The sequence below is a fragment of the Portunus trituberculatus genome, chromosome 29 (assembly GCF_017591435.1).
Source record: "Portunus trituberculatus isolate SZX2019 chromosome 29, ASM1759143v1, whole genome shotgun sequence".
Taxonomy (NCBI): domain Eukaryota; kingdom Metazoa; phylum Arthropoda; class Malacostraca; order Decapoda; family Portunidae; genus Portunus; species Portunus trituberculatus.
This window is the reverse complement of record NC_059283.1, coordinates 13,119,448-13,143,444: the sequence shown is the minus strand read 5'-3', so window position 1 is coordinate 13,143,444 and position 23,997 is coordinate 13,119,448. Positions and strand designations below refer to the sequence as shown.

Below are 23,997 nucleotides of genomic sequence, written 5' to 3'. Positions count from 1 at the left end.
CATAGTAGCAGTAATAGTAGTAGTAGTAGTAGTAGTAGTAGTAGTAGTAGTAGTAGTAGTAGTAATAGTAGTAGTGGTAATCTGCTATTTCTTCATAAACAGTAATCGCCCTCATCTTCATAGTACTCAATTTCATAGCATCATTCTCCCTCCAGCCATTTTCCATCATTGTATTCTTTTTATCGTTCTTGCAATACTACACTCAGGTTCATAGTATCATTCTTTCCTCTTCCTCAGTCATTTCCTTCATCGTATTCTTCTTATCGTTCTCAATAGTTTTACACCACATTCAATAATCATCCTCATCTTCATAGTATTCGGGATCCTCTGCTATTTCCTCATAATCCTTCTCCAGCGCCGCCAGATCCTCTCTCGCTTCGCTAAACTCACCTTCCTCCATGCCCTCGCTCACGTACCTACAGGAAGAGACAGAGGAGCTTAAGAGTACAGTCAGAACCTTCAAGTTAGACAAGATATCCTTATGTTCTTATGGTTGATACGTATGTTTGAACACTTCCACGCTCTCTTACTCTTAGTGTTTGGTGTCTTTCCCTCTCTGGGTGTTGCGTTGCGGGGTGTTAGTGTGTGGTGTTGTGGTGTTGTGTTTTTTGTAATTTGGTGTTATTTTAGGTTTTACACACACACACACACACACACACACACACACACACACACACACACACACACACACACACACACACACACAGATAAACAGCAACCTCAACAAATTCAACTAAAACAGTTACTACTTGTACTACTACTACTTACTACTACTACTACCATTACTACTACCACCACCACCACCACTACTACTACTACTACTACTACTACTACTACTACTACTACTACTACTACTACTACTACTACTACTACTACTACTACCACTACTACTACTACTACTACTACTACTACTACTACTACTACTACTACTACTACTACTACTACTACTACTACCACTACTACCACCACTACTACTACTACTACTACTACTACTACTACTACTACTACTACCATACTACTACCACTCACCACCACCACCACCACCACCACCACCACCACCACCACCACCACCACCACCACTACTACTACTACTACTACTACTACTACTACTACTACAACAACAACAACAACAACAACAACAACAACAACAACAACAACAACAACAACAACAACAACAACAACAACAACTACTACTACTACTAATACTAATACTAATACTGCTACCACAACAACACTCACAACAACTACCGCTACTCCTACTCACCAATGGACGAAAGCTCTCTTATTATACAGCAAATCAAACTTATGGTCGAGGCGCTCCCAGGCCTCCGCGATGGCTGTGGTGTTGGACAGCATGCAGAGTGACCGGGGCACCATAGCAAGGTCTCCTCCGGGCACGACTGTAGGCGGCATGTAATTGATACCCACCTGCCGGGAACACGAGGGATGAGAGGGCATTGAAGTAGGTAGAGAGGAATAGATAAGGATGCAATTCGAGGGATGGAGGAGTAAAGGTAGGGAATGAGTGGATGGCGATGTGATGGAGTGAAGTAGAGGAATTATCATAAGGGGTTTTAGAATTCGAGGAATGTGAAAGAGGAAATTAAGTAGAAAAAAAGGAATGATCAATATGGAAAAAGGAATAGTTGGAAGAATGAGTGAAGAACATTGAATTCATTTATTTGTTATCTTTATTCATTTTCCTTACTTGTGTTTTCTCTCAATTATAAGTTCTGACCACCTCACAAAACCTGACTGATTCGTGACACGTTAGAGAAATTAAGACTGAGGGAAAGCTCCAAACAGTGAAGTGAGCTTGAAGTGGGGATCGATTTTGTAGGGAAAAGAGTTGCTGGTTTTGTTTCCATCACTCATTTTCCTGTTTCTGTTCCTCTTCTATTTAAATCTGTAGGAAGAAGAGTCATTTTCCCTTTCTCACTCAGTTTTCCCATTTTTGTTCCTCTTCCGAGCCTAGATAGAGTCAAATTTGTAAGGAAAGAATTGGTAGTATTGTTTTTCCCTTCAGTTTTCCTATTCTTGTTGCTTTTCAATGCCTAAACAGAGTCGAGTTTGCATAGAAAGAGTGTCTTGTCTTGTTTTCTTACGTAAGTTCCAATTTTTGTTCCTCTTCTATGCCTAGATAGGGTCAATTTTGTAGGCAAAGGAGTCACTAGTCCATGTTTATTTTCCTCTCATTTTCCTGTATGTGTTCTTTCTCCGTGGCTAAATAGGGTCAACCTTGTTTTTTCCTATTCCGTCTCTTTCTTCATGCCAGATAGAGCAGATTTTGTAAGGAAAGAGGTCACTGGCCTTGTTTTGTCTCTGTTTCCTATTTTTATTCTTCCTCAATGCCTAAATAGTTCCGATTTTGTAGGGAAAGGAATCACTGGTATTGTTATTCTTCTCATTCACCTATTTCTGTTCCTTCTCATTGCCTATTCCTATATCTCATAACTCCTAAATCTCCTCATTGTCACACTGAGTACTCGACTTATAACCAGGACAAGACTGACATCAGTAGTTTTCTTTTCTTTTCTTTTTCTTTTTCTTTTCTTTTTTATTTACTTGGAGCACCGCCCAGACTCACCTTGAAACCAGTGGGGCACCAATCCACGAACTCGATGGTCTTGATGTTCTTGATGTTCTGGATTGCCTTGTTCACGTCCTTGGGCACCACATCGCCTCGGAAGAGCAGTGTCACCGCCATGTACTTGCCGTTGCGAGGGTTGCACTTCACCATCTGCATATTCGGAGAGAAGCACTCGTTCGTCAGCTCCGCCGTGGAGATCTGTGGTGCAGGAGAGGAGGAGGAGGTAGCACAAGCAGCAATGAATGTGGGATGCCAATACAATCAAAGGAAGGAATGAAATACTAAGGTGTGTGTGTGTGTGTGTGTGTGTGTGTTGATTCTCTCACTCAAACACACACTGGTGTGTTTGAAGCAGCTTCACACAACTGTTTGCAGAGAAGTGAAGCAATATTAATGATCAGTGCTTTGGATTCATGCGTTCAGGGTCACTGTGGCAAATACTCTCTCGCACGGGTAACAAAGTAGGTACGAGTAACAGAACAGTATAAATATTTATAATTCCATTAGGAATTTAATTACCTATGGTTCGTTAACAGAACTTAGCTACTCAATGGATGATTGAATGGTAATGCTTACATAAATATTTCTGTAGTTATGAAATTGTTATCAAGATTTTTAATGTTACAAAACAAAGCCATGAACCATTACAAATGAAGCAATGAAACGAATCACTAACGTGCTTCATGAACATAAGGCTGCGTGTCTCCTGGGGTCGGCAGTGCACAGCTAGCCACCTCAGTGAACGCGTCAAGGATTACTAAACTTCACAGCTACGGGTTACTTCACACTGTCAAAGTGTTAAAGACTAGCGGAGTAACAAGTAAAGGATCACTGCCATGGATAACTACTTTAGAAAGAACTGCTGGCCAGGAGGGACAAGAAGGGGTTACTTGTAGCCGTGCGTTACGACCTATATGATATATAACTACAAAAAGTAAGTATTAGTCCTTTTCCCTGTGATCACCTGTTTCATATTTATTTCTAGATCAATTATCAAGCATTAGTTGATATATGCACCTAGTTTGATTTTCCGTGAGTGATCCCGAACAAACACATACAATATCTGCAGAGCAAACCGTGAGTAACATTGAATATACCTAAGTATTTGCTTAAAACGGGAAGAAACGACGCTAATGAAGGACGATCCCGGCTAGTCATGAGTTAAATTCCCCACAGTCGATTTCTTGATGCCACGGTGCAACGCCAGACAGTGTTCATGTTGTACCAGTGGAGTGTAGCATTGTCCTGGCTGGTCGCTCATACACCTCTTTGTTGCTAGTTATTGCAGTCAGAATTATTATATCATACCGGTCACTCGCACACCTGTTTATTGCTAGTCACTGTAGTCAGATTAAAATCGTAGCCTAAGTTAAATTGCTCTGTGCAGTCATAGAAGTCAAAATAATTAGCTCTAGTCAAAAAATATATTAGTTAAAATTGTTGTAGTCAGTGATTATAATTTTCAGTCATTATATTTAAAGCTTGTACTACATAATACTAAGATTAAGCTGCAGTCATAATTCATAAGAGTCACACGGCTAATGGGGCTTAACTGAGTTTACAAATGGATGTAGGAACGCCATGAATTATTAATTAACCTACAAATCTGCATACGATTACACCTGCTGGCATATCTCACCTGGGAGTATCAATGGTTGTACAGGTGATTTATGTAATTCAATCAAGAAATAATTTGTTTAACCCTTTCAGTACTGGAGCTCATTTTTGCCTTGAATTTTGTGTATGACGAGACAATTTTGTTAGCATTAGGAAGGGTCTATGGAGGTCAGAATATTAATGGCCAGAGTCTTCATTATCTAAATCTCCACACAAGTGTCTGAACCTGTATAATACCACCAAATAATAAGCAGAATGAATATGAAAACGCGTCATAGCACTGAAGGGGTTAAGCGTGATAAGAGTTCTGTTTGAAAAATTAAATAAGACTGGGTTAAATTTTGAAAGAGTTGTAAATGAATGTAAGAGACTCAGTAACCAGTCATTGTCGAGTCATAGGGATATTTAAAAGAAGATTAGATAAATTTATGGAAGAGGATGGTAGATGGAAATAGACAAGTATGTTACATGTTTGGGGGCCGCCGTGGTACAGTGCGCTTTGGGATCCGAGGGTCTCCAAGCGCACGAGTTCGAATTCTGTCCACGGTCCGAGTATAGGTTGGGCTTCCTCACTCGGGGCAAGGGTTTCCTAGCGGGTGGGCTTTGAGATAGGAGGTACCCTAAACAGTATCCTTTTTAACCCATAAATTCTCGTGAAAAGCCCACATGATATAAATGAAAATAAAAAAGAATGTCACGTGTAGAGCTGGCGGCATCCTACATCTCCCTTATTTTCCATTTTTCTAATGTTATCAGGTAACATTGCCCTTTCACGTGGTTTCCTAAGTATACCATGGAAATTAATGGTAGTGTCCCAAGATATGCCTCTTATTGACGTGATTAATCTAAATATATGTGAGAAAATAATAATTATTCGAGGTAACAGTAATTGACGTAGTTTGGCTCACCTAAGTATATCATGGGAGGTAATACTGTGGTAACTTGTCAGGTAACTCCCTATATTGGTGTTAATGGTCTCACCTGTTGACGTCATTCACCTTGTACCATGTGAGGTAAAAATATGTCCAGGTAACTTAACTCTTATCGACGTGGCTCACTTCAGTATCTCATACCAAATAACAGTGATATGTCAAGTAAACCTAGGATTCCGAGAGAGGCATAGTTACTCCCGCCATTGCTTTATTCACCTTACTACAACCTGTCTCACCTGTTGATTTAATTCACTTAAGGTAATACTAATCTCTCCAGGTAACTCGCTTGTTGACGCTGCTCACCTGAGTATGTGATGGAATGACTTGGCTGGGCAGGTACACTCGCCTCTTACCTGCATGTGATTAACACTCTCGGCGGCGTGAACCGGTGCGTAATTAGCCAGCGGGAAGTGGATCCGTGGGTAAGGGACGAGGTTAGTCTGGAACTCCGCCAGGTCCACGTTAAGAGCGCCCTCGAACCTGCGTCAAAGAAACCTTACTGCTTCACTTGCCTTGCTTGCCGATCATGTTCCCAAATGCTACCTCGCTTCCTTGCTTCCTCGCAGCCTCTTTCATCTGGCTCCAGTGGAAATTATTGCGGTTTTCAGGGTGTTTTTCCGGTGCTATTGACCATGAGGGAGTTTGGACAGAGGGAAAGAAATAATGCGAGGAGAGAAGAGGTAATAGCAATGAGTGACAAGAAGCGAGGAGGAAGACGCCACCAACCATATGCACTACCACCATCTCCACCTCCTCCTCTTTCTCCTCCTCCTCCTCCTCCTCCTCCTCCTCCTCCTCTTCCTCTTCCTCTTCCTTCACCTGCACCATCATCTCCACCTCGTCTTCCTCTTCCTTCATCTCCACCACCACCTCCACCTCCTCTTTCATCACCTCCACTACCACCTTTACTTCTTCCTCTTCCTCCACCTCCACCACCACCTCCACCTTCTCTTCCTTCACCACTACCACCACCGCCACCACCACCACTACCATCACTTCCACCTCTACCTCTACCTTTACCTCTCCCTCCCTCTCCACCACCACCATCACCACCACCACCACTCTTACCTGAGGGAGGCGGTGATGGAGGAGACGATCTGGCTAATGAGTCTGTTGAGGTTGTGGTATGTTGGCCTTGTGACGCCCAGACTCTTGTGGCACAGGTCGTAGATGGCCTCGTTGTCCACCATGAAGGCCACGTCACTCTGCTCCATGGAGGTGTGGGTCGTCAGAACAGAGTTGTAGGGCTCCACCATGGCCGTGGACACCTGTGGCATCAAGGAGGTCAAAAAATGTTTGCTCCAGCCTTATTTTATCATGTAAGAGGGAAAAACGTCAAGATCAACATAAAAAAAAGGCCCACTTAGTTGCCAGTCCCCTAGCAAATCTGAAAGAGTTAGCCAAAAAAAGGGTTAAATGTCTTGAAACCTCGTTATTAAATTAAGTCAAGTTATAGAAAGTTGGAAATCTAGAAGCAGGTAGGAAATTCCAGAGTTTACCAGCTACTAAATCTCACGGGTTCAATCCTGACGCGATGATTTTTGGGTAGAGGGAGGCAACATTTGGAAATAAAAGAACATACAAGAAAACATACATATTGATGTGAATGATAGGTGGAAATAAGTAGATATGTTTCTTAAAGGGACTGCCACGTGTAAGCCTGAAAACTTCCCACAGCTTCCCTTAAAAATATGTTCTAATGTTCCTAACCAAGCGTGTGACAACCTTGCGGAGTCATGATTCACTGGATTCATGAATATATATGATATCACGAATGTGTGAGGAGGAGGCAGTGTAAGGAGTAAAACCCAAAAAAAAGGTCAATTTGATGTCCTCCGACCTTTTACCATGAGATGCTTAACACTGTGAAATAAAGGAATGGATAGCTAATGCGTGAACAGAAGTGGGACTTAAAAAGATGACATTTTCTACCGAAGCCTTACAGTAGTTAATAAAAAAATACTTAACTGCAATATCATAGAAGTAAAAAGATGAAACTTAATACTGAAGGTCTGCAATATTAAAGACAATTAACTACAGTATGTAAAGAAAAAAAAGAATCTTATCGTGTATTAGAGGAACTTAACTACAGTATTGAAAGAAAAAGGTGGAATACATCTCAACACTTGTACATTATCAAAAAATTAACAAAACTCCAATACATGAGGCCATAAGAAAGTTACTACAAGACCTACAGAAGCACAAAAAATTCACAACAGAATCCCTACAATATAAAAACCCTCAGCCACAACATTATGAGAGAAAAACATGAATAACTACAGAACTCGTCAAAAAATGTAGGCAGTATTGAAACCCTACAATAAATGAAAAGAAAAAAAAACACCACAAATTCAAAAGAAAAGCCAAAATTTTACTACACCATGCAAAAGAAACTCAATATCGTAGTAGAAAAAGATGAATGACTACAGAAATCCTCATAAGTCGAAGAGAATATTGAAGCCATCCCTCGTCTCCTGCACCACCCTTCGTTCATCAGAGGGACGCGGGACCCTTACCTGTGGCGCGGGGTAAATCGCAAACTCCAGCTTGGTCTTCTTGCCATAATCGACGGTCATATGTTCCATTAGAAGGGACGTGAAGCCGGAGCCAGTGCCGCCCCCGAACGAATGGAAAACAAGGAAGCCCTGGTCGAGAGAGAGAGAGAGAGAGTGTGGGGTTGAGACACTGGAGAGAGAGAGAGAGAGATAGAGAGACAGAGAGACAGAGAGACAGACAGACAGACAGACAGAGAGGGGGGGACAGAGATAGACAGAGAAACAGATATAGACAGAGAGGGATAGAGAGAATGAATAGAGTAAGAAACGAGGTAATAACGAAAAGATGGACAGAGAATAAAGTAAGAGGGAGAGAGAGAGAGAGAGAGAGAGAGAGAGAGGTAGGGTTTGTCCCCTCGTTTGAAACTCTACACTGGGGCTTCGCATGAAGGGACGCAGGGGAAATGAGCACAGCACTAGAGGAGGGACGCTGCAGGAATTAAAAGACTGGTAAGTAAATGTGTAGGAGGCAGCCAGGAATTATATGATAGAGAGAGGCGAGGCAGGGGACAGGGCAAGCTGGCTAAGAGGATGTACGTCGCCTGAGCTAAACGTGTGAGTATGACATTAATTTTGCTCCTACTTTGTATATTCGTGTCTTTTGAATTTATGATAATCGGGGAATGAAAATAGATCATAAGGTGAAAAATATAAGTGACGATGCAAAGGAAAGGTTAAGAAAAAAGAATAGAAAGAAAATGGGGAAAAATCTCAACTTATCATTACTATCCATACTTTTTACCTGATAATAACTAAAGTCAATAATCAACAAGTCTAGTAGATTTTTTTTACTATAATTCACAATAATTTTTGTATTGTATTGCTATTAAGTAGGGTGAGGTGTGTGTTACGTGTGACAAAACCTAACCTAACCTAATCCAACTTAACCCAATCTCACTTAAACTAACCTAACCTAATCCTGCCTAACCCAATCTAACCTAACCTAATCCAACTTAACCCAATCTAACCAAACTTAACCTAACCTAACCTAATCTAATCCAACCCAATCTAACCTAACCAAACCTAACCTAACCTAATCAAACCCAACATAACCTAACCTAATCTAACCCAATCCAACATAACCTAATTTAACCTAACCTAACCTAACCTAACCTTATCCAACCTAACTTATCCAACTTAACCTAACCTAACCCAACCCAACCCAACCTAACCTAACCCTATCCAACCTAACTCAACATAACCCTATCCACTCTAACCTAACTCTAAGGTAACACAACCTAACCTAATCATCAGTACATCACACTTAAAAATCATCAATTATCTAGTTAACAGTTGCAAGGGGAGAAGTCACTCAAAATAATGTAATACTAGAAAAAATTGTGTGAGACTAGAAAATTTATGTAATACTAGAAAAATTAATTGGATCTATAAATCACTCGGTCGAAAATTTTAAGAATACAAATTAGTCACAAAAAAATGTCATAAAATTGGAAAAAAAAATCACTCAGTTTGTCAATAATTTAGTCCGTCAATATAAGGAGACAAAATCAATGAAAATAAACAAAGACTCAGGAAAAAAAATAAAGTCATCCAGTCTGTAAATCATTAAGTCAACAATTACAAGACAATTTTAAATAATATTTTTTTTTTTTTGGTGCTTTATAGAGGCCTTTTTATTACAATTGTTCTCTCCTTTACCGATGCCCTGAAAAAAAAAGGACAGGGAGGTTAGAGAGCCTTTTTATGAGCTCATTTCCCTTGCCTTGTGTCCTTCATCTGTCACGGGAGAAAGATGCAGAAACTCATAAGAAAGAGAGAGTTTAAGTATCGGTCGTCACTCCCTGCAAGAAGACTAGACAGTAAGCTCTTCTTTGCACTCATAACGCCTTCAGTAATAAGCCGCGTTTCCATATTCATTCTGCTTACTATTTCGGGATTTTTTACAGCTTCAGAATCATATGTTGGGATTAGAATAGTAAAGATTCTGGCCATTAATCTTTTGACCTCCATATACCCTTTCTAATGTAATATATGCCACGTTTTCACATTTATTCTGGTTACTATTTACTAATATTTAAGCAATTTTATACAGCATCTGAATCATATGTTGGGATCAGAATAGTAAAGACTGACCATTAATCTTTTGACCTCCATATACCCTTCCTAAAGTAAATAAAAAACGTCTAATCACACCAAAATTCATGGTAGAAATGCGTCCCAGTACTGAAGGGGTTAACGCGAGCATCAAGAACTTCAGAATTATGACGCAACTCGCCCTCTCCCTTACCAGCATAACGCAAGACCCTAATCCCTGTCCTTTTTTATGGTGGAAGGTCACGGGCAAGAGAGCGCCATACTAGCATAGCGCAAGACCCTAATCCCTGTCCTTTTTTATGATGGAAGGGCACGAGCAAGAGAGCGCCATACCTGTAAACTGGAGGAGTCATCGGCAACCTTGCGTATTTGGTCCATCGTGACGTCTATCATCTCCTTCCCTATCGTGTAGTGGCCGCGGGCGAAGTTGTTGGCAGCGTCCTCCTTCCCCGTGATGAGCTGCATCGGGTGGTACATTGCCCGGTAGATGCCTGTCCGTACCTCGTCTATGAAGAAAAGGTACATTTCATTTGGCAAATTGATGTTGTTTAGTCACTCATCCTCTTTTCAGGTTCACTTTTTTTGGCACTGGTCCTTAAATTGATCTTTTTCTCGATTTCTTTTTTCCTTTTTTTTTCATTTTGGCGGGACGTCTGTCAGTGTATATAATAAAAGATATTCGTTAATGACAGAGTATCGCAATAAAACGCATAAGGATTTTACGTAATTATTTGATAACAGAAAAATAGAATACATAGACTACATAAGGTGTAAGTGAAAGCGGTTTTTTTTTTTTTTTTGTGTGTGTTTCACTGTTTGATCTGCTGCAGTCTCTGACGAGACAGCCAGACGTTACCCTACGGAACGAGCTCAGAGCTCATTATTTCCGATATTCGGATTGGCCTGAGACCAGGCACACAACACACACTGGGACAACAAGGACACAACTCCTCGATTTACATCCCGTACCTACTCACTGCAAGGTGAACAGGGGCTACACGTGAAAGGAGACACACCCAAATATCTCCACCCGGCTGGAGAATCGAACCCCGGTCCTCTGGCTTGTGAAGCCAGCGCTCTAACCACTGAGCTACCGGGCGTGTGTGTGTGTGTGTGTGTGTGTGTGTGGCGATAAGACATCTTGATAAATACGTTCAGCAACGTTAATTGCTACCTAGTTGTTTGCATTTTTCATTAGATGTGTTTTGCCAGGAGGAAGGTCACGTGTTTACGATAGTGGCAATACTGTTGGTGGTGGTGGTGGTGGTGGTGGTGGTGGTGGTGGTGATGTTAGTTGTTACCATTTTCACTGTTAATCCGTTTACTGTTACTGGCAACCTTTAAATATTTCACAACTGGGTATGATTCTTAACCCATTCATTACAAAACCACAAAAGGAAGATCACAAACTCCATACAATTCCCACACACTGGTGATGTGGCACTGGGACAAACTCACCTATAACAGTTGGCTCAAGGTCGACGAAGATAGCACGAGGAACATGCAGGCCACTCTCCCTCTCACTGAAGAAGGTGTTGAAGGAATCCGTGCCATATCCTACAGTATCATCAGAAGGCATCATCCCGTCAGGAGTGATGCCGTGCTCCAGACAGTACAGCTCCCAGCATGCATTGCCTATCTGGACTCCCGCCTGCCCCACGTGAACGCTGATGCACTCCCGCTGAAAGGGAAAATGGATCATAAAGATTTCAAACACTGAACAGCTTCTTGTCCGATCAGTGAGGTTAAGCAGCGTTGAGTCCGGTTCGTACTTGGATGGGTAACCGTCTTGGAATACCGGATATTGTTGGCTTTCCGATTAAATGTAGAGTTAATAGGATCTGTTTCTTTAGAGATGAGTGTAGTGGCAACATGGGCAAAATTCAAGATAAACATTGTATCCATTTTTCTTGTTTCCATAGCATGCAAAATCACAAAAAAAAACGTTTTATTTGAGTTGATAGACAGTCTTTCTATAACAACACAAAAATATGAGTAGGAAAAGGCCCTCTCAGAATGCTAATCCCTAGGTGAGATTAAAAAAAAAAAAAATAGATGTCTTCAAACTTCCTTCCTGAAAGAGTTCAAGTCATATGGAGGGAGAAATACAGAAACAGACAGGAAGTTGAAATTTACCAGCAAAAGGGAACGAGAATCCTGATTGTTAACTCTTGCATTATTCATTAGTCACTGCAGAACCTTTAGTGAAATAAGAGAGGATTGTTTATAACCTCAAAAAACAACGAACTGTGCAACTTCAAAGGGGAAAATAAGACGCCGTAACTCAGTCTGGTGTTGTCTTAACCTTCTGAGTGATTTTACTGCCAAACATTTTTTTTTTTTTTTTTTTTCCTCATTCACCTGTATCATTTTTTGTCATAAATGGTTTTCCAGTGCATAGAAAAAAAAATAACTCACATTTTTTTTCTTTAATTTGTTCATTTTGTATTATCTTTTATATATGTTTATTTTATCTTTTATTTCTACTGTATTATTGTTTCCTTTTCTTGTGTGTGTTATGTTTATCTTCTTCTTGTCATTTCTGTACTCGATATTATATTGTGGTGAGTTTTGCTTAAATCTCTCTCTCTCTCTCTCTCTCTCTCTCTCTCTCTCTCTCTCTCTCTCTCTCTCTCTCTCTCTCTCTCTCTCTCTCTCTCTCTCACACACACACACACACACACACACACTGAACCATAACTCACCTCTCAGTCACTTAATACATCTCACTCACTCGCTTACTGGCCAAACACAAACAAACAGTAAGGGGAAGAGAACATGAAGGCTTGGCGATGTATTGCGTCCAGACAACACAGGTAACAATGGAGTGCAAAACGTTTCCCTGAAGTAACCTGTAGACACACCACGTGGAGGAAGGGTGGGAGTGGGTCGATGCTGTGAAGGACTCGTGTACAGGCGCTGACAGAGGGATCATTATTTATTTATCAAGTCTCTCTCTCTCTCTCTCTCTCTCTCTCTCTCTCTCTCTTGTGGTGGTAATGGCTATCGTATAGGTGTGTAAATTTTTTTCAGTTTCTGTCTTCAGTTTAGCGTTTTCTTTACATTGTTGATGAGAGTAACGGGCAACTTATTAATTACTCGTGTGTGTGTTTGTGTGAAGAGACGAACAGAGGGCATTATTGATCTGTGTGTGTGTGTGTGTGTGTGTGTGTGTGTGTGTGTGTGTGTGTGTGTGTGTGTGTGTGTGTGTGTGTGTGTGTGTGTGTGTGTGTGTGTGTGTGTGTGTGTGTGTGTGTGTGTGTGTGTGTGTGTGTGTGTGTGTGTGTGTGTGTGTGTGTGTGTGTGTGTGTGTGTGTGTGTGTGTGTGTGTGTGTGTGTGTGTGTGTGTGTGCGCACGTACCGTACCGTCCTATGTTTATAGAATGTTGAGGCCCTCTGACACACACACACACACACACACACACACACACACACACACACACACACACACACACACACACACACAACAACAACAACAACAACAACAAAGGACAGTAAATGAAGACGACGACTTGCAACATTTCTCAACACAATTTAGCAACACTGAAACATGATAGAGAATAAAGATACCATCACACTACACACACACACACACACACACACACACACACACACACACACACACACACACACACACACACACACACCGCGTAGTGTAGTTAGTGGTTAGCACGTTCGACTCACAATCGAGAGGGCCGGATTCGAGTCCCGGGGTGGCAAGGCAAATGGGCAAGCCTCTTAATGTGTGGTCCCTGTTCACCTAGCAGTAAATAGGTACGGGATGTAACTCGAGGGGTTGTGGCCTCGCTTTCCCGGTGTGTGGAGTGTGTTGTCTCAGTCCTACCCGAAGATCGGTCTATGAGCTCTGAACTTGCTCCGTAATGGGGAAGACTGGCTAGGTGACCAGCAGATGACCGAGGATGAATTACACACACACACACACACACACACACACACACACACACACACACACACTGCATAATACAACACAAAACCACATAACTTACCCAAATATATGCCATTACGAGACCCAGAGAGAGAGAGAGAGAGAGAGAGAGAATCGTCCTCCATGATAATTTATCCTACTCAGCTCCCTTGTTAAGCTCCGCCGCCCTTGACAGCTCTACAGTATTAATAAGATCCTCCTTTTCCTCTTCCTCCTCCTCCTCCTCCTCCTCCTCCTCCTCCTCCTCCTCCTCCTCCTCTTGCCTTCAGGGTCGTCATGAATCAATAAAAAGACCTCCAGGACGAAAAAAAAGTAATTGTTTTTGTTCTTTTTGTTCGTGTGTGTTGGTGGGGGAGGGGCGTGTGTGGGGGAGGGGCGTGTGTGGGGGGGATGGGGGCGTGTGTGTGCGAGCTGTTTGAGAGTTGTAAGTCTTTTGTTTTTTATTTCAATTTTTTTTCTTATTTTATTTATTTTCATCTCTATTGTTTTTATTTTTTCTTTTGCATAATTAATTGTTTGTCTTATCTATTCATGTATTACTTTTTGTTATGTTGAGCAGAAGCTTCTTGAAATCATGACACACACACACACACACACACACACACACACACACACACACACACACACACACACACACACACACACACACACACACACACAGAGAGAGAGAGAGAGAGAGAGAGAGAGAGAGAGAGAGAGAGAGAGAGAGAGAGAGAGAGAGAGAGAGAGAGAGAGAGAGAGAGAGAACATTAGGCGTTAGTGTTTATGTTGTCGCTTCCTTTTGATAGTATTTTCAAACATTTATCGTCTTATCTTGAATTTTGACAGATGTGAGTTGCGATCTTTATTCATATTTTTGTGGTTCTAGTGATGGCTTAGTAACGTTTCTGCTTCATCAGTGGGAAAGAAAGTGACAAAGAACACAACCTGTCTTTACTGAAGTCTTATGAGAGTCCAGAGCATTTTAGAATAACGATTTTAATGTTCTTATGCCTAATATTCATGACTGTGATGGTTTAACAAAGATTCTACATCATGAGTGGGAAGAAGAGCCATGAAAACCAGATTTATTGTTTTTTGTTTTTATTTCGCTGTAAGAGTTTAAATCGTTTCAGAATACGGATTTCATTTTTCTTATGTTTTGTTTTTCATGATTCTAGTGATGACTTAACAAAGATTCTGTATCCTTAGGGAAAAAGAATAACCTAGTTTATCATTCCTTGTATCTGATAGGTGTATTTGTAAGAGTCTAAAGCATCTCACAGTACTTATCTTTACCTTAGAAGGCCTTATTTTTTTCTTAGTGGGGTCTTTTTCTTGTTTTATGTTGCCCTAGACCACCTTTTCCCTCTTGTATAAAAAAAATATATCCTTATGCTTCATTGACTTTTGCTCTCTTGTATGACTGACAGGATTCTTCTTCACAGACACCCTTCCCGCTGTCCCCCGCAAGTCTTCTCTCACCAGGACCACTCACTGCATCAACGGTAAGTGAGGCTGTGGTGTGCTGCAACGTTAATGTCCTACTGTGAATGATTTACGAGACATTTTGACCTAAGAACTACTACAACTTTTCATTTCGTTAGTAAATTGTCTGGTATGAGCTTAGAATATATAGAAACGTATTCAAGCTTCATGAAGTTAGTGAGTGTGTTGCTGTGAATAAAGTGAAGGATTTATACCAGACATTTTACTCCTATAACTGATGCGGCTTCTCATCCCGTTAAAAAAAATCGTTTAATGCAAGTTTAGAATAGATAGCAACTGTTTAGAATATATACCAGCTATTAATGTGGTACTATGAGTGATTTACTAGACATTTCAACCCAAGAATTACTACGGCTTCTCATCTCGTTGATAAATTGGCTGGTACGACTGTAGAATATATTTAACAACGTGTGCAGGCTTCATAAAGTTAGATAATATGTTGTTGTGAATGATTTACCAGACATTTTAACCCAAGAACTGCTACATCCTCTCATCGCGTTAGTAAATTGTCTGGTACAAGTTTTGAATATATAGCAACGTGTTCAGGTTTCTTAATGTTAGTTAATAAAGTTAGTTAATGTTTGGTCCTATAACTGCTACTCTCATCCCGTTGATAAAATTGTCTGGTACAAGTTTTGAATATATAGCAATGTGTTCAAGCTGTTAATGCGCTACTGTGAATGATTCGCCAGACATTTGTTTGATCCTGTAACTGCTACGGCTTCTCTTCCCGTTAATGTTGAATCGTTTAATAAAATTGTCTAGTATGAGTTAACAATATATAGCAACGTGTTCAAGTTTCATAAAGTTAGTGAATGCATTACTGTGAATGATTTGCCAGACAGTTTGATCCTATAACTGCTACGGCTTCTCCTCCCGTTAATAAAATTGTTTAGTATGAGTTTAGAATACATAGCAGCGTGTTCAAGCTTCATAAAGTTAGTTAATGTGTTGCTGTTGATTATTTACCTGACAATTTGATCCTATAATTGTTACCCCTAATCATCTCATTAATGATATTGTCTGGTATGAGTTTAGAATACATAGCAAAGTGTTCAAGCTTCTTAAAGTTACTTGATGCGTTACTGTGAATTATTTACCCGGCGGTTTGACCTTTGATTCTTACAGTTACTCATAAGGGTGATAAAATTGTCTGGTACGGTGACCCTGTCCCTTCCCTTCCCCTCCCCCTCTCTCTCCCCTTCTCTCCCCTCCCCTCCCCTTCCCCTCACACAGACGAACCCCTTCAGTTATCTTTCCGTGGCGCCAACTGAGCTTCACCCCCATCACCGCCCCTTCCCCTTCCTCCTCCCCTTCCCTTCCCCTTCATTAATTCACCTTATTACTCCCCCCTTACCTCTCTCTCTCTCTCTCTCTCTCTCTCTCTCTCTCTCTCTCTCTCTCTCTCTCTCTCTCTCTCTCTCTCTCTCTCTCTCTCTCTCTCTCTCTCTCTCTCTCTCTCTCTCTCTCTCTCTCTCTCTCTCTCTCTCTCTCTCTCTCTCTCTCTCTCTCTCTCTCTCTCTCTCTCTCTCTCTCTCTCTCTCTCTCTCTCTCTCTCTCTCTCTCTCTCTCTACGAATGACCAAGACAAAGGGATGAATATTCCGTACCATTCTGTGTAACGAGTAACGAGTTGGTTTCATTAAGCTACATTCAGAGAAGAGGCAGGAACCACTTGGCTCTTAAATACAGTAGTGGATGACTGGAATCAGGTGTCGAGTTATTTCAGGACGATTAAATAAATAGAATCGAGATTTGAAGTGTGACGTATCGTTTCATCATACATTAACTGCCTGTATGATAATGACACACACACAGAGAGAGAGAGAGAGAGAGAGAGAGAGAGAGAGAGAGAGAGAGAGAGAGAGAGAGAGAGAGAGAGAGAGAGAGAAAAATATTTTAGAAACGAGTAACCATTTTCTTTGTCTGAAATGAAGACCAGACTCGTTTATCATTTCCATTTTCCATTTTTTTCTTTACTGTTTTTTTTTTTTTTTTTTTTTTTTTTTTTTTTTTTGTGATCTTCAGCTTGAGGGTACTTCTCAAAAGCTTCCAGAGAGGTGCATAAACTTGGGAAAGGCTAAAACCAGATACTCTAATTTATATTTATTCATTGGTGAAGGTAATAAATTCAACTATTACCTTCCTCTAATTAATCGTGAGGGTACATGAACTCTTTAAAAGCTTCCAGAAAGGTAATTCACTTAGGAAAGGCTAAGAACTAAAAAAAACTCTAATTCATATATATCTTAGGCCTAAAGGAAATGGTTCAAGCATTTTCTTTTTCTAATTAACAATCATGCGAATGAGGCTAAATGACCTTAAAAGCACCCGGAAAGATACATGAACTTAGGAAAGGCTAAAAACTAGAAACTTTAATTCACATATATCTTAGGCCTAAGGGAAATTAGTCGAATATTTTCTTTTTCTAATTAACCATCGTCTGAATGAGGCTAATGACCTTAAAAGCTACGTGAAAGGTACATGAACTTGGACAAGACTAAGAACTAGAAACTTTCATTCACATAGATCTTAGGCCTAAAGGAAATTATTCAGGTAATTTCTTTTTTAATTAACCATCGTGTTCTAAATGACCTTGACAGCTTCCGGAAAAGTACATGAACTTAGAAAAGACTGAGAACCATTCCATACTAGACAGCCATGAAGAGTATAGTCAGTGTACGAGGTGTACGAGGGAGGAGTCAGAGGCAAGGTGGTGAGTGTTGAGGCAGGTAGCACATCGCGCCCCAGTGCCAATGATTTTTGCAATACTGGGACTGCATAAAATGTGTGGCCGCGGTGAGAGCCTAAGGAAAGCCCGCTGTATTCCTTCTTTGTGGCAGGACTAGTAGGAACGGAGGAGAGAGAGAGAGAGAGAGAGAGAGAGAGAGAGAGAGAGAGAGAGAGAGAGAGAGAGAGAGAGAGAGAGAGAGAGAATAAATAGATTGGATTTTAGGATAGGTTTACCCACAATGCATCCTTCAACAGGCCAAAGTTTGTAAGATATTGGAAATGACGGAGAGAGAGAGAGAGAGAGAGAGAGAGAGAGAGAGAGAGAGAGAGAGAGAGAGAGAGAGAGAGAGAGAGAGAGAGAGAAATCCCTTCCAAAAAAAAGAGAGAGAATTTTGCCTCTCTTGAATGACGTGGATGTTTGCCTAATCACTAATTTAAATGATACTCTTCCTGTTATTCATGATTTTAGTGCGTTCGTGTGTATGTGTGTCTGGAAAATTATTATGATTTACCTAACCATCAAAAATATCTCCCTTATTTATTTAGTCATCTATTTATCCATTTTTTTTCGCGATACGGTGAGAGAATTGGGGACGCAAAGGATCGAGGCACAAAAATGATGATAAAAGTCAGGTGTTCGGTATTACCTGGCGCTGTGACGTCACTAATTGGTATCGATCCCTCAGCCCCCAGACAGGTGGCCACAATCACCTGGAGTCTTTCACCTAACTACCTGTTGACTTAACCCTTCACTTCCACCCAATGTTTTCCCTAATATTCTCAACATTTTTGGATATTCATACTCGTGTTGTAGTTTTTGTTAAAGTTATGTAGCTAAAAAAAAGGATGAAATTTGTATTCTATTCTCTTTTTTATTATTTTGTTTTAGTTCATTTTTCGTTTTTCATTTTTTTTTCTGGTAGTTTGTTCGTGGTACAGTTTCTCAAATAGTTATTTTATGTCGATTAAAAGGACAAAACCACTTTCTTTCTTGTTCTTTTAGTTTATTTTGGTTTTATTTGTCTTGTTTTTTCTCAGACATGTATATATATGTCTCTCTCTCTCTCTCTCTCTCTCTCTCTCTCTCTCTCTCTCTCTCTCTCTCTCTCTCTCTCTCTCTCTCTCTCTCTCTCTGTGTGTGTGTGTGTGCACATAATTGTTTTCACTTTCTCTAGTCTCTTTGACACTAAGGAATACAAATAAAGAGAGTTAAAAAAAAAAAGACAAAGAAATTACAACACAAAGCAATTCCGTGCAAAAATACTGTATCCTTGAGAGAGAGAGAGAGGGAGGGAGGGTGCGTAGTTCCTTGGTTACGTGTCTCTTAAGCTCACACCACGTAACTGTTGTCTGTGTCGTCATAGTAACGAAGGTGGTGCTGATTGTTGTCTTGCTGTCTTGTCTTGTTCAGCTGGCGATAAGTAAGCTGGTTCCTGAGATGGTGTGCTTATTGATTCATTTATTCTATTCATTATCATCTCATTGACTTAACCCCTTGAGTACCATGACGTGTTTCATTTCCATTGTTCTTGCTATTTGGTGATTTTATACAGCTTCAGAAACTCGTGTGGGGGATTAAAATAGTGAAGGCTGTGGCCATCAATTTTCTGACCTCCATAGACCCTTTCTAATGTCAATAAAATGGTCTAATCGTACACAAATCTGAAGGTAAAAATATGTCCCAGTACTGAAGTCGTTAACCAGATGATTCCTCCTTCATAGTCATCCTCCATGATCGGAAACACTTCTGCGCTCCACCTCAGCTACTTTGCACAGGCTCAAGTTGAAGTGACGCATGCAGAATACAGTCATTTTTACACGGATTGACTATTTTCTACTATATCTTACTTTATTATTCGTTTTCACTCTCTTTAGTTCGACTTCTTGGTATCAGAGGGACTTGAGAAAGGGAAAACAATTATGTAGAGAGAGAGAGAGAGAGAGAGAGAGAGAGAGAGAGAGAGAGAGAGACTGAGACTGAGACACAAACACACGTTAATCCACTCAGCATCACAAATATTTCTTGAACATCATAGAATCACACACTGTTAATTAGAATGGAGTAGGAATAATTATAATTGCAGGTGAAAATCAGGTGAAGATTAGTTGCAGTTCTTTAATACGAAAATCTCAAATTATCAGCTTGGTGAAATAGTGATGTAATGAATATATTGAAACTAATGCTTTGGTGTTGCATTGGTTAAGGGTGTTTCATATAGTTTCCGGCGACATATTAACAGAATTCCTAGTGTTAATAGGAAAAGCAATCATAAGCCTATTAGTCCCTCTGTGGCCTTGAATGATAGTCGCGGTGAGAGAGCAAAGCGTTTCAGAATACTCGCCTCTGTTTTCTTGTCAAAGGATGTTCATATCTACTTTTTTCATATAAGAGGGAAAACCAGCCAAGGGCAACAAAAACCCTTAATCCCTTCAGTACCGTGACACATTTTCATATTTATTCTGCTTACTATTTGATGGTTTTACACAGCTTCAGAAACTCATGTCGGAATTAAAATAGTGAAGGTTCTGGCCATTAATCGTCTGATCTTTATAAACCCTTCCTAATGGAAATAAGATTATGTACTTATATTCAAAACTCATGGTAAAAATGCATCCCAGTACTGAAGGAGTTAAAAAAAAAAACATGTTGAGAATGTTGTTTCAGAAGAGAGGAAATGGAGAATGAAGCCAAAGAAATTTCAATTCCTGTCCATTGTGGAAGTTTAAATCCTTGATGATAAAGTGCTTGCCTGGCTTCAAGTTTGATGCTTCACTGGTTCAGAGATAGTTGGTTTCAAGAGTCACTGGTTCTAAAGAGGCTGGTTTTCAAGAGATATTAGATAAAAAAAAAAAAAAGACCAATTTCAAGAGATATTAGATAAAAAAAAAAGACCAATTTCAAGAGCCGCTTTAAGAAGAGGCTGGTTTTCAAGAGTTACTGGTTAAAAAAAAAGCTAATTTTGAGTTACTAGAAAAAAAAGGTTGATTAGGAAGTCTTCAAGAGTCACTGATTCAGAGGAGGTTGGTTTTCGGTTATGATTAGAAAAATGATAAAATTCCGTGAGTCGCTGGTTCAGAAATAGTTCACTTTCAAGAGTCAATGGTTCAGAAAAGGTTGGTTTTCAAGAGTCACTGCTTCAGCAGAGTTTTGTTTTCAAGAGTCACAGGTTCAGAAGAGGTCCACTTTGAAGCCTCACTGGTTCGGGTTATCGGCTTAGCATTCAGATCACTGATTCAGAAGGTTCACGTTGAAGCTTCACTGATTCGGAAGAGGTTCGTGAACAACTAGCGTACCACTGAATTAAACCAGTCAAAATTAATCAAAGTAGTTTTCTTATTTACTTGCTGCATTTATCTATTTACTTTTCAATTTGCTGTTTATTCATTGTTTTTCTTTATGAGTTGCACATATGAAAACTTTCCCCTTTGGTATCACTTAGCTGTTGAGTGGCGTGGAAAGTGCCTAGGTCATGTTACTCTGTTAAATAATGTGCTCCGTTACTCAGACAGTTCCCATTACTCTCCATTCGTACACTGATGCATAAGATCGATTACTCCAAACACTGTCTCATGCTGCTCCATGTATTCACACACACACACACACACACACACACACACGTCATCATTGCCAGGTAAAATATTGCAACATACCCAAGTGATGTCCTAGTTAGCTAGCTAATTGTCCTTTAATTTAATTGTTTTTTGCAGGTTAATTGATACTCTCTCCTTCTTACCTTTTCATTCCTGTCATCATTTCAGGTGGAATATTTTAATCTTAACTATATTTCGTCTTAAGTTACCTAATTGTCTTGGATATTTACGGCTCAGCAAGTTAATGAATACTCACTCCTTACCTTTCATTACCTCAGAGTTAATGACAGGTAAAAAATAAAGATCAGGTGTAAAGGAGGTAAATTTTTCACTCGCTAATGATTCGTGTTAAATGTCAGAACGTGGCTTGCATTCCTTAACAGTTCCAAATGTGTCGTGGATCCAAGTACGTCTCAGTTACATGATAAGGTGTAAACGCGTCATTAGGGCGTTTACAATTGAATATGTATGCGAGAGACAAAGAAGTGTGTGTGTGTGTGTGTGTGTGTGTGTGTGTGTGTGTGTGTGTGTGTGTGTGTGTGTGTGTGTGCGTGTACATGTGCTTATGTGTGTATCAACTCGTCTTCAAAACGCACGTAACCTGCGAAATCTTTCATAACATTGTCGATTTGTGAATGAACCTGAAGAATAAGTATTTATGTATTTGAGATTAAAATTTGAACACTCAGAGAAAATTTACAAAATATATTAAATAGTTTCCTGTAGTCAATTAGTTAATCTGTCTACCTATCTATCTATCTATCTACTTATCTCTCTATACATTACCATAGTGAGGGTGTTAGTGGGTCCCTCGTTGCTGGGTTAGCGCTACTGCGGCTCTGACGGACACCCTTTACCACACTCTGACCGATGGCTTATGTTTTGATAGTGGCTCCCGTTCTCACTGCGCCACGCCCCCTGTACCTGCGCCCCACTAATGCACGCCAGGGGTGTTACGGAGGTAGGGAGGGGGGAAAGGCACTGGAGGGAGGGAGAGGCAGACAGGGACGTAAATGAGAGGTATAGATTCTGAAGGAAGGTGTGGATGTACGGATGAAAAAAGTGGATATGGTCTTGTGTAGAAGGAAATGAAGTGAATTAAGGGTTAGGTTAAGATAGGTTAGGTTAGGTTAGGTTAGGTTAGGTTAGGTTAGGTTAGGTTAGGTTAGGTTATGTTGATGAATAGAGGAGACGTAAGATTTAGTGAGAATGAAGAAAGATATTGAAAAAAGTGAAGAATCGATACAATAAAGAAACGAAACGGCCATTGTGAATAAAGTAAGGGAAGAAGGATAGCAAATAAAAGAGAAAGAAATGGAAGTGAGGAATCGATAAACGAGGAAGAAAGAAATAGAATTAAAAGAAGGAAATGACGGAAGCAAAGTGAGAAATTAATCAAAGAAGAGGAAGAAAGCACGTGTGTAAAGAAAGACAATGAAGAAAGGAAACTGAAAAGAAGAAAATAAGTTGATAAAAGGGAGAAAGAGGAGAATGGAGAATAAAAGGGAGATATTCACAGGGAAAATTAATAAAAAAAGGAAGAGGCAGTAGTGAATAATGAGGGAATGTGTATCGTTCAATTAGTGGCTCTTTGATGGCACTGTTCGAGGCGTTCTACTGATTGGCACTGCGATCTTTGGCACTGTTGGGGACGGGAAAGTTGTTTGGTGTTTTGAAGGTATGTGCGTTTTCTTTCTGTCTGTCTCTCTCTCTCTCTCTCTCTCTCTCTCTCTCTCGTGACGTGGAATTTTTGATAAAGGATTCTGTTTTTGTCTAAATTTACTGTTTTTTTCTTATTTTAACGATTGATTTTGTTTTTTCTGTCTTCACTTTCGTTTTCTTTACATTTTTTTTCTCTCCTAATTATCAATCTTGGTATTTGATTGTTTGTTTATCTTTCATTTATTTGTCTTTGACTTTATTCCCACCACGGTATTTATTCCATCCTATTACTCATCGACATTTCTCTCTCATTTCACTCAAAATTTTCTTGTTAATCTCTCTCACACACACACACACACACACACACACACACACACACACACACACACACACACACACACAAAATTAAAATAAATAAGTGAATAAATAAATGAATAAATAAATAAATAAATAATGTTAATAATAAATAGATAAATAATAATAATAATAAAATAAAATAAATAGATAAATAAATAATAAGTTAATAAAATCAAATAAATAGATAAATGAATAATAATAAATTAATTAATAAATAAATAGATAAATAATAATAATAATAATAATAATAATAATAATAATAATAATAATAATAATAATGAAATAAAATTAGAATTACATAAACAAGAAAATGGATAAATAAATAAATAAATAAATAAATAAAAGTCTCAGTGTAAGAACATTTCTTTTTCTTTTATTTTCATGACATTTATCAACATATTATTCTGTGTTTCCTGTCCATAGTCTTTCTTTCTGCTCAAACTCTCTTGCTATGTATTTCAAAACCTTCAAT

At 39.7% G+C, this 23,997-nt stretch overlaps 1 protein-coding gene across 1 annotated transcript in view; it reads right to left on the bottom strand.

Annotated features, from left to right (window-relative positions):
- Positions 1-22,374, bottom strand: part of LOC123510424 (tubulin alpha-1C chain-like) — a 22,955-nt gene extending 581 nt beyond the window's left edge. Inside the window, exons 1-9 of the mRNA XM_045265604.1 lie at positions 22,293-22,374; positions 11,208-11,430; positions 10,083-10,255; positions 7,656-7,784; positions 6,208-6,407; positions 5,493-5,619; positions 2,588-2,788; positions 1,265-1,428; positions 1-416 (exon numbers count right to left, since the gene is read on the bottom strand). The exon at positions 1-416 is cut by the window's left edge and continues 581 nt beyond it. Coding sequence (XP_045121539.1) covers positions 290-416; positions 1,265-1,428; positions 2,588-2,788; positions 5,493-5,619; positions 6,208-6,407; positions 7,656-7,784; positions 10,083-10,255; positions 11,208-11,430; positions 22,293-22,295 — 1,347 coding nt within the window. The 5' untranslated portion in view covers positions 22,296-22,374 and the 3' untranslated portion in view covers positions 1-289. The remainder of the gene's footprint in view (positions 417-1,264; positions 1,429-2,587; positions 2,789-5,492; positions 5,620-6,207; positions 6,408-7,655; positions 7,785-10,082; positions 10,256-11,207; positions 11,431-22,292) is intronic.
- Between the last annotated feature and the right edge of the window lie 1,623 nt (positions 22,375-23,997).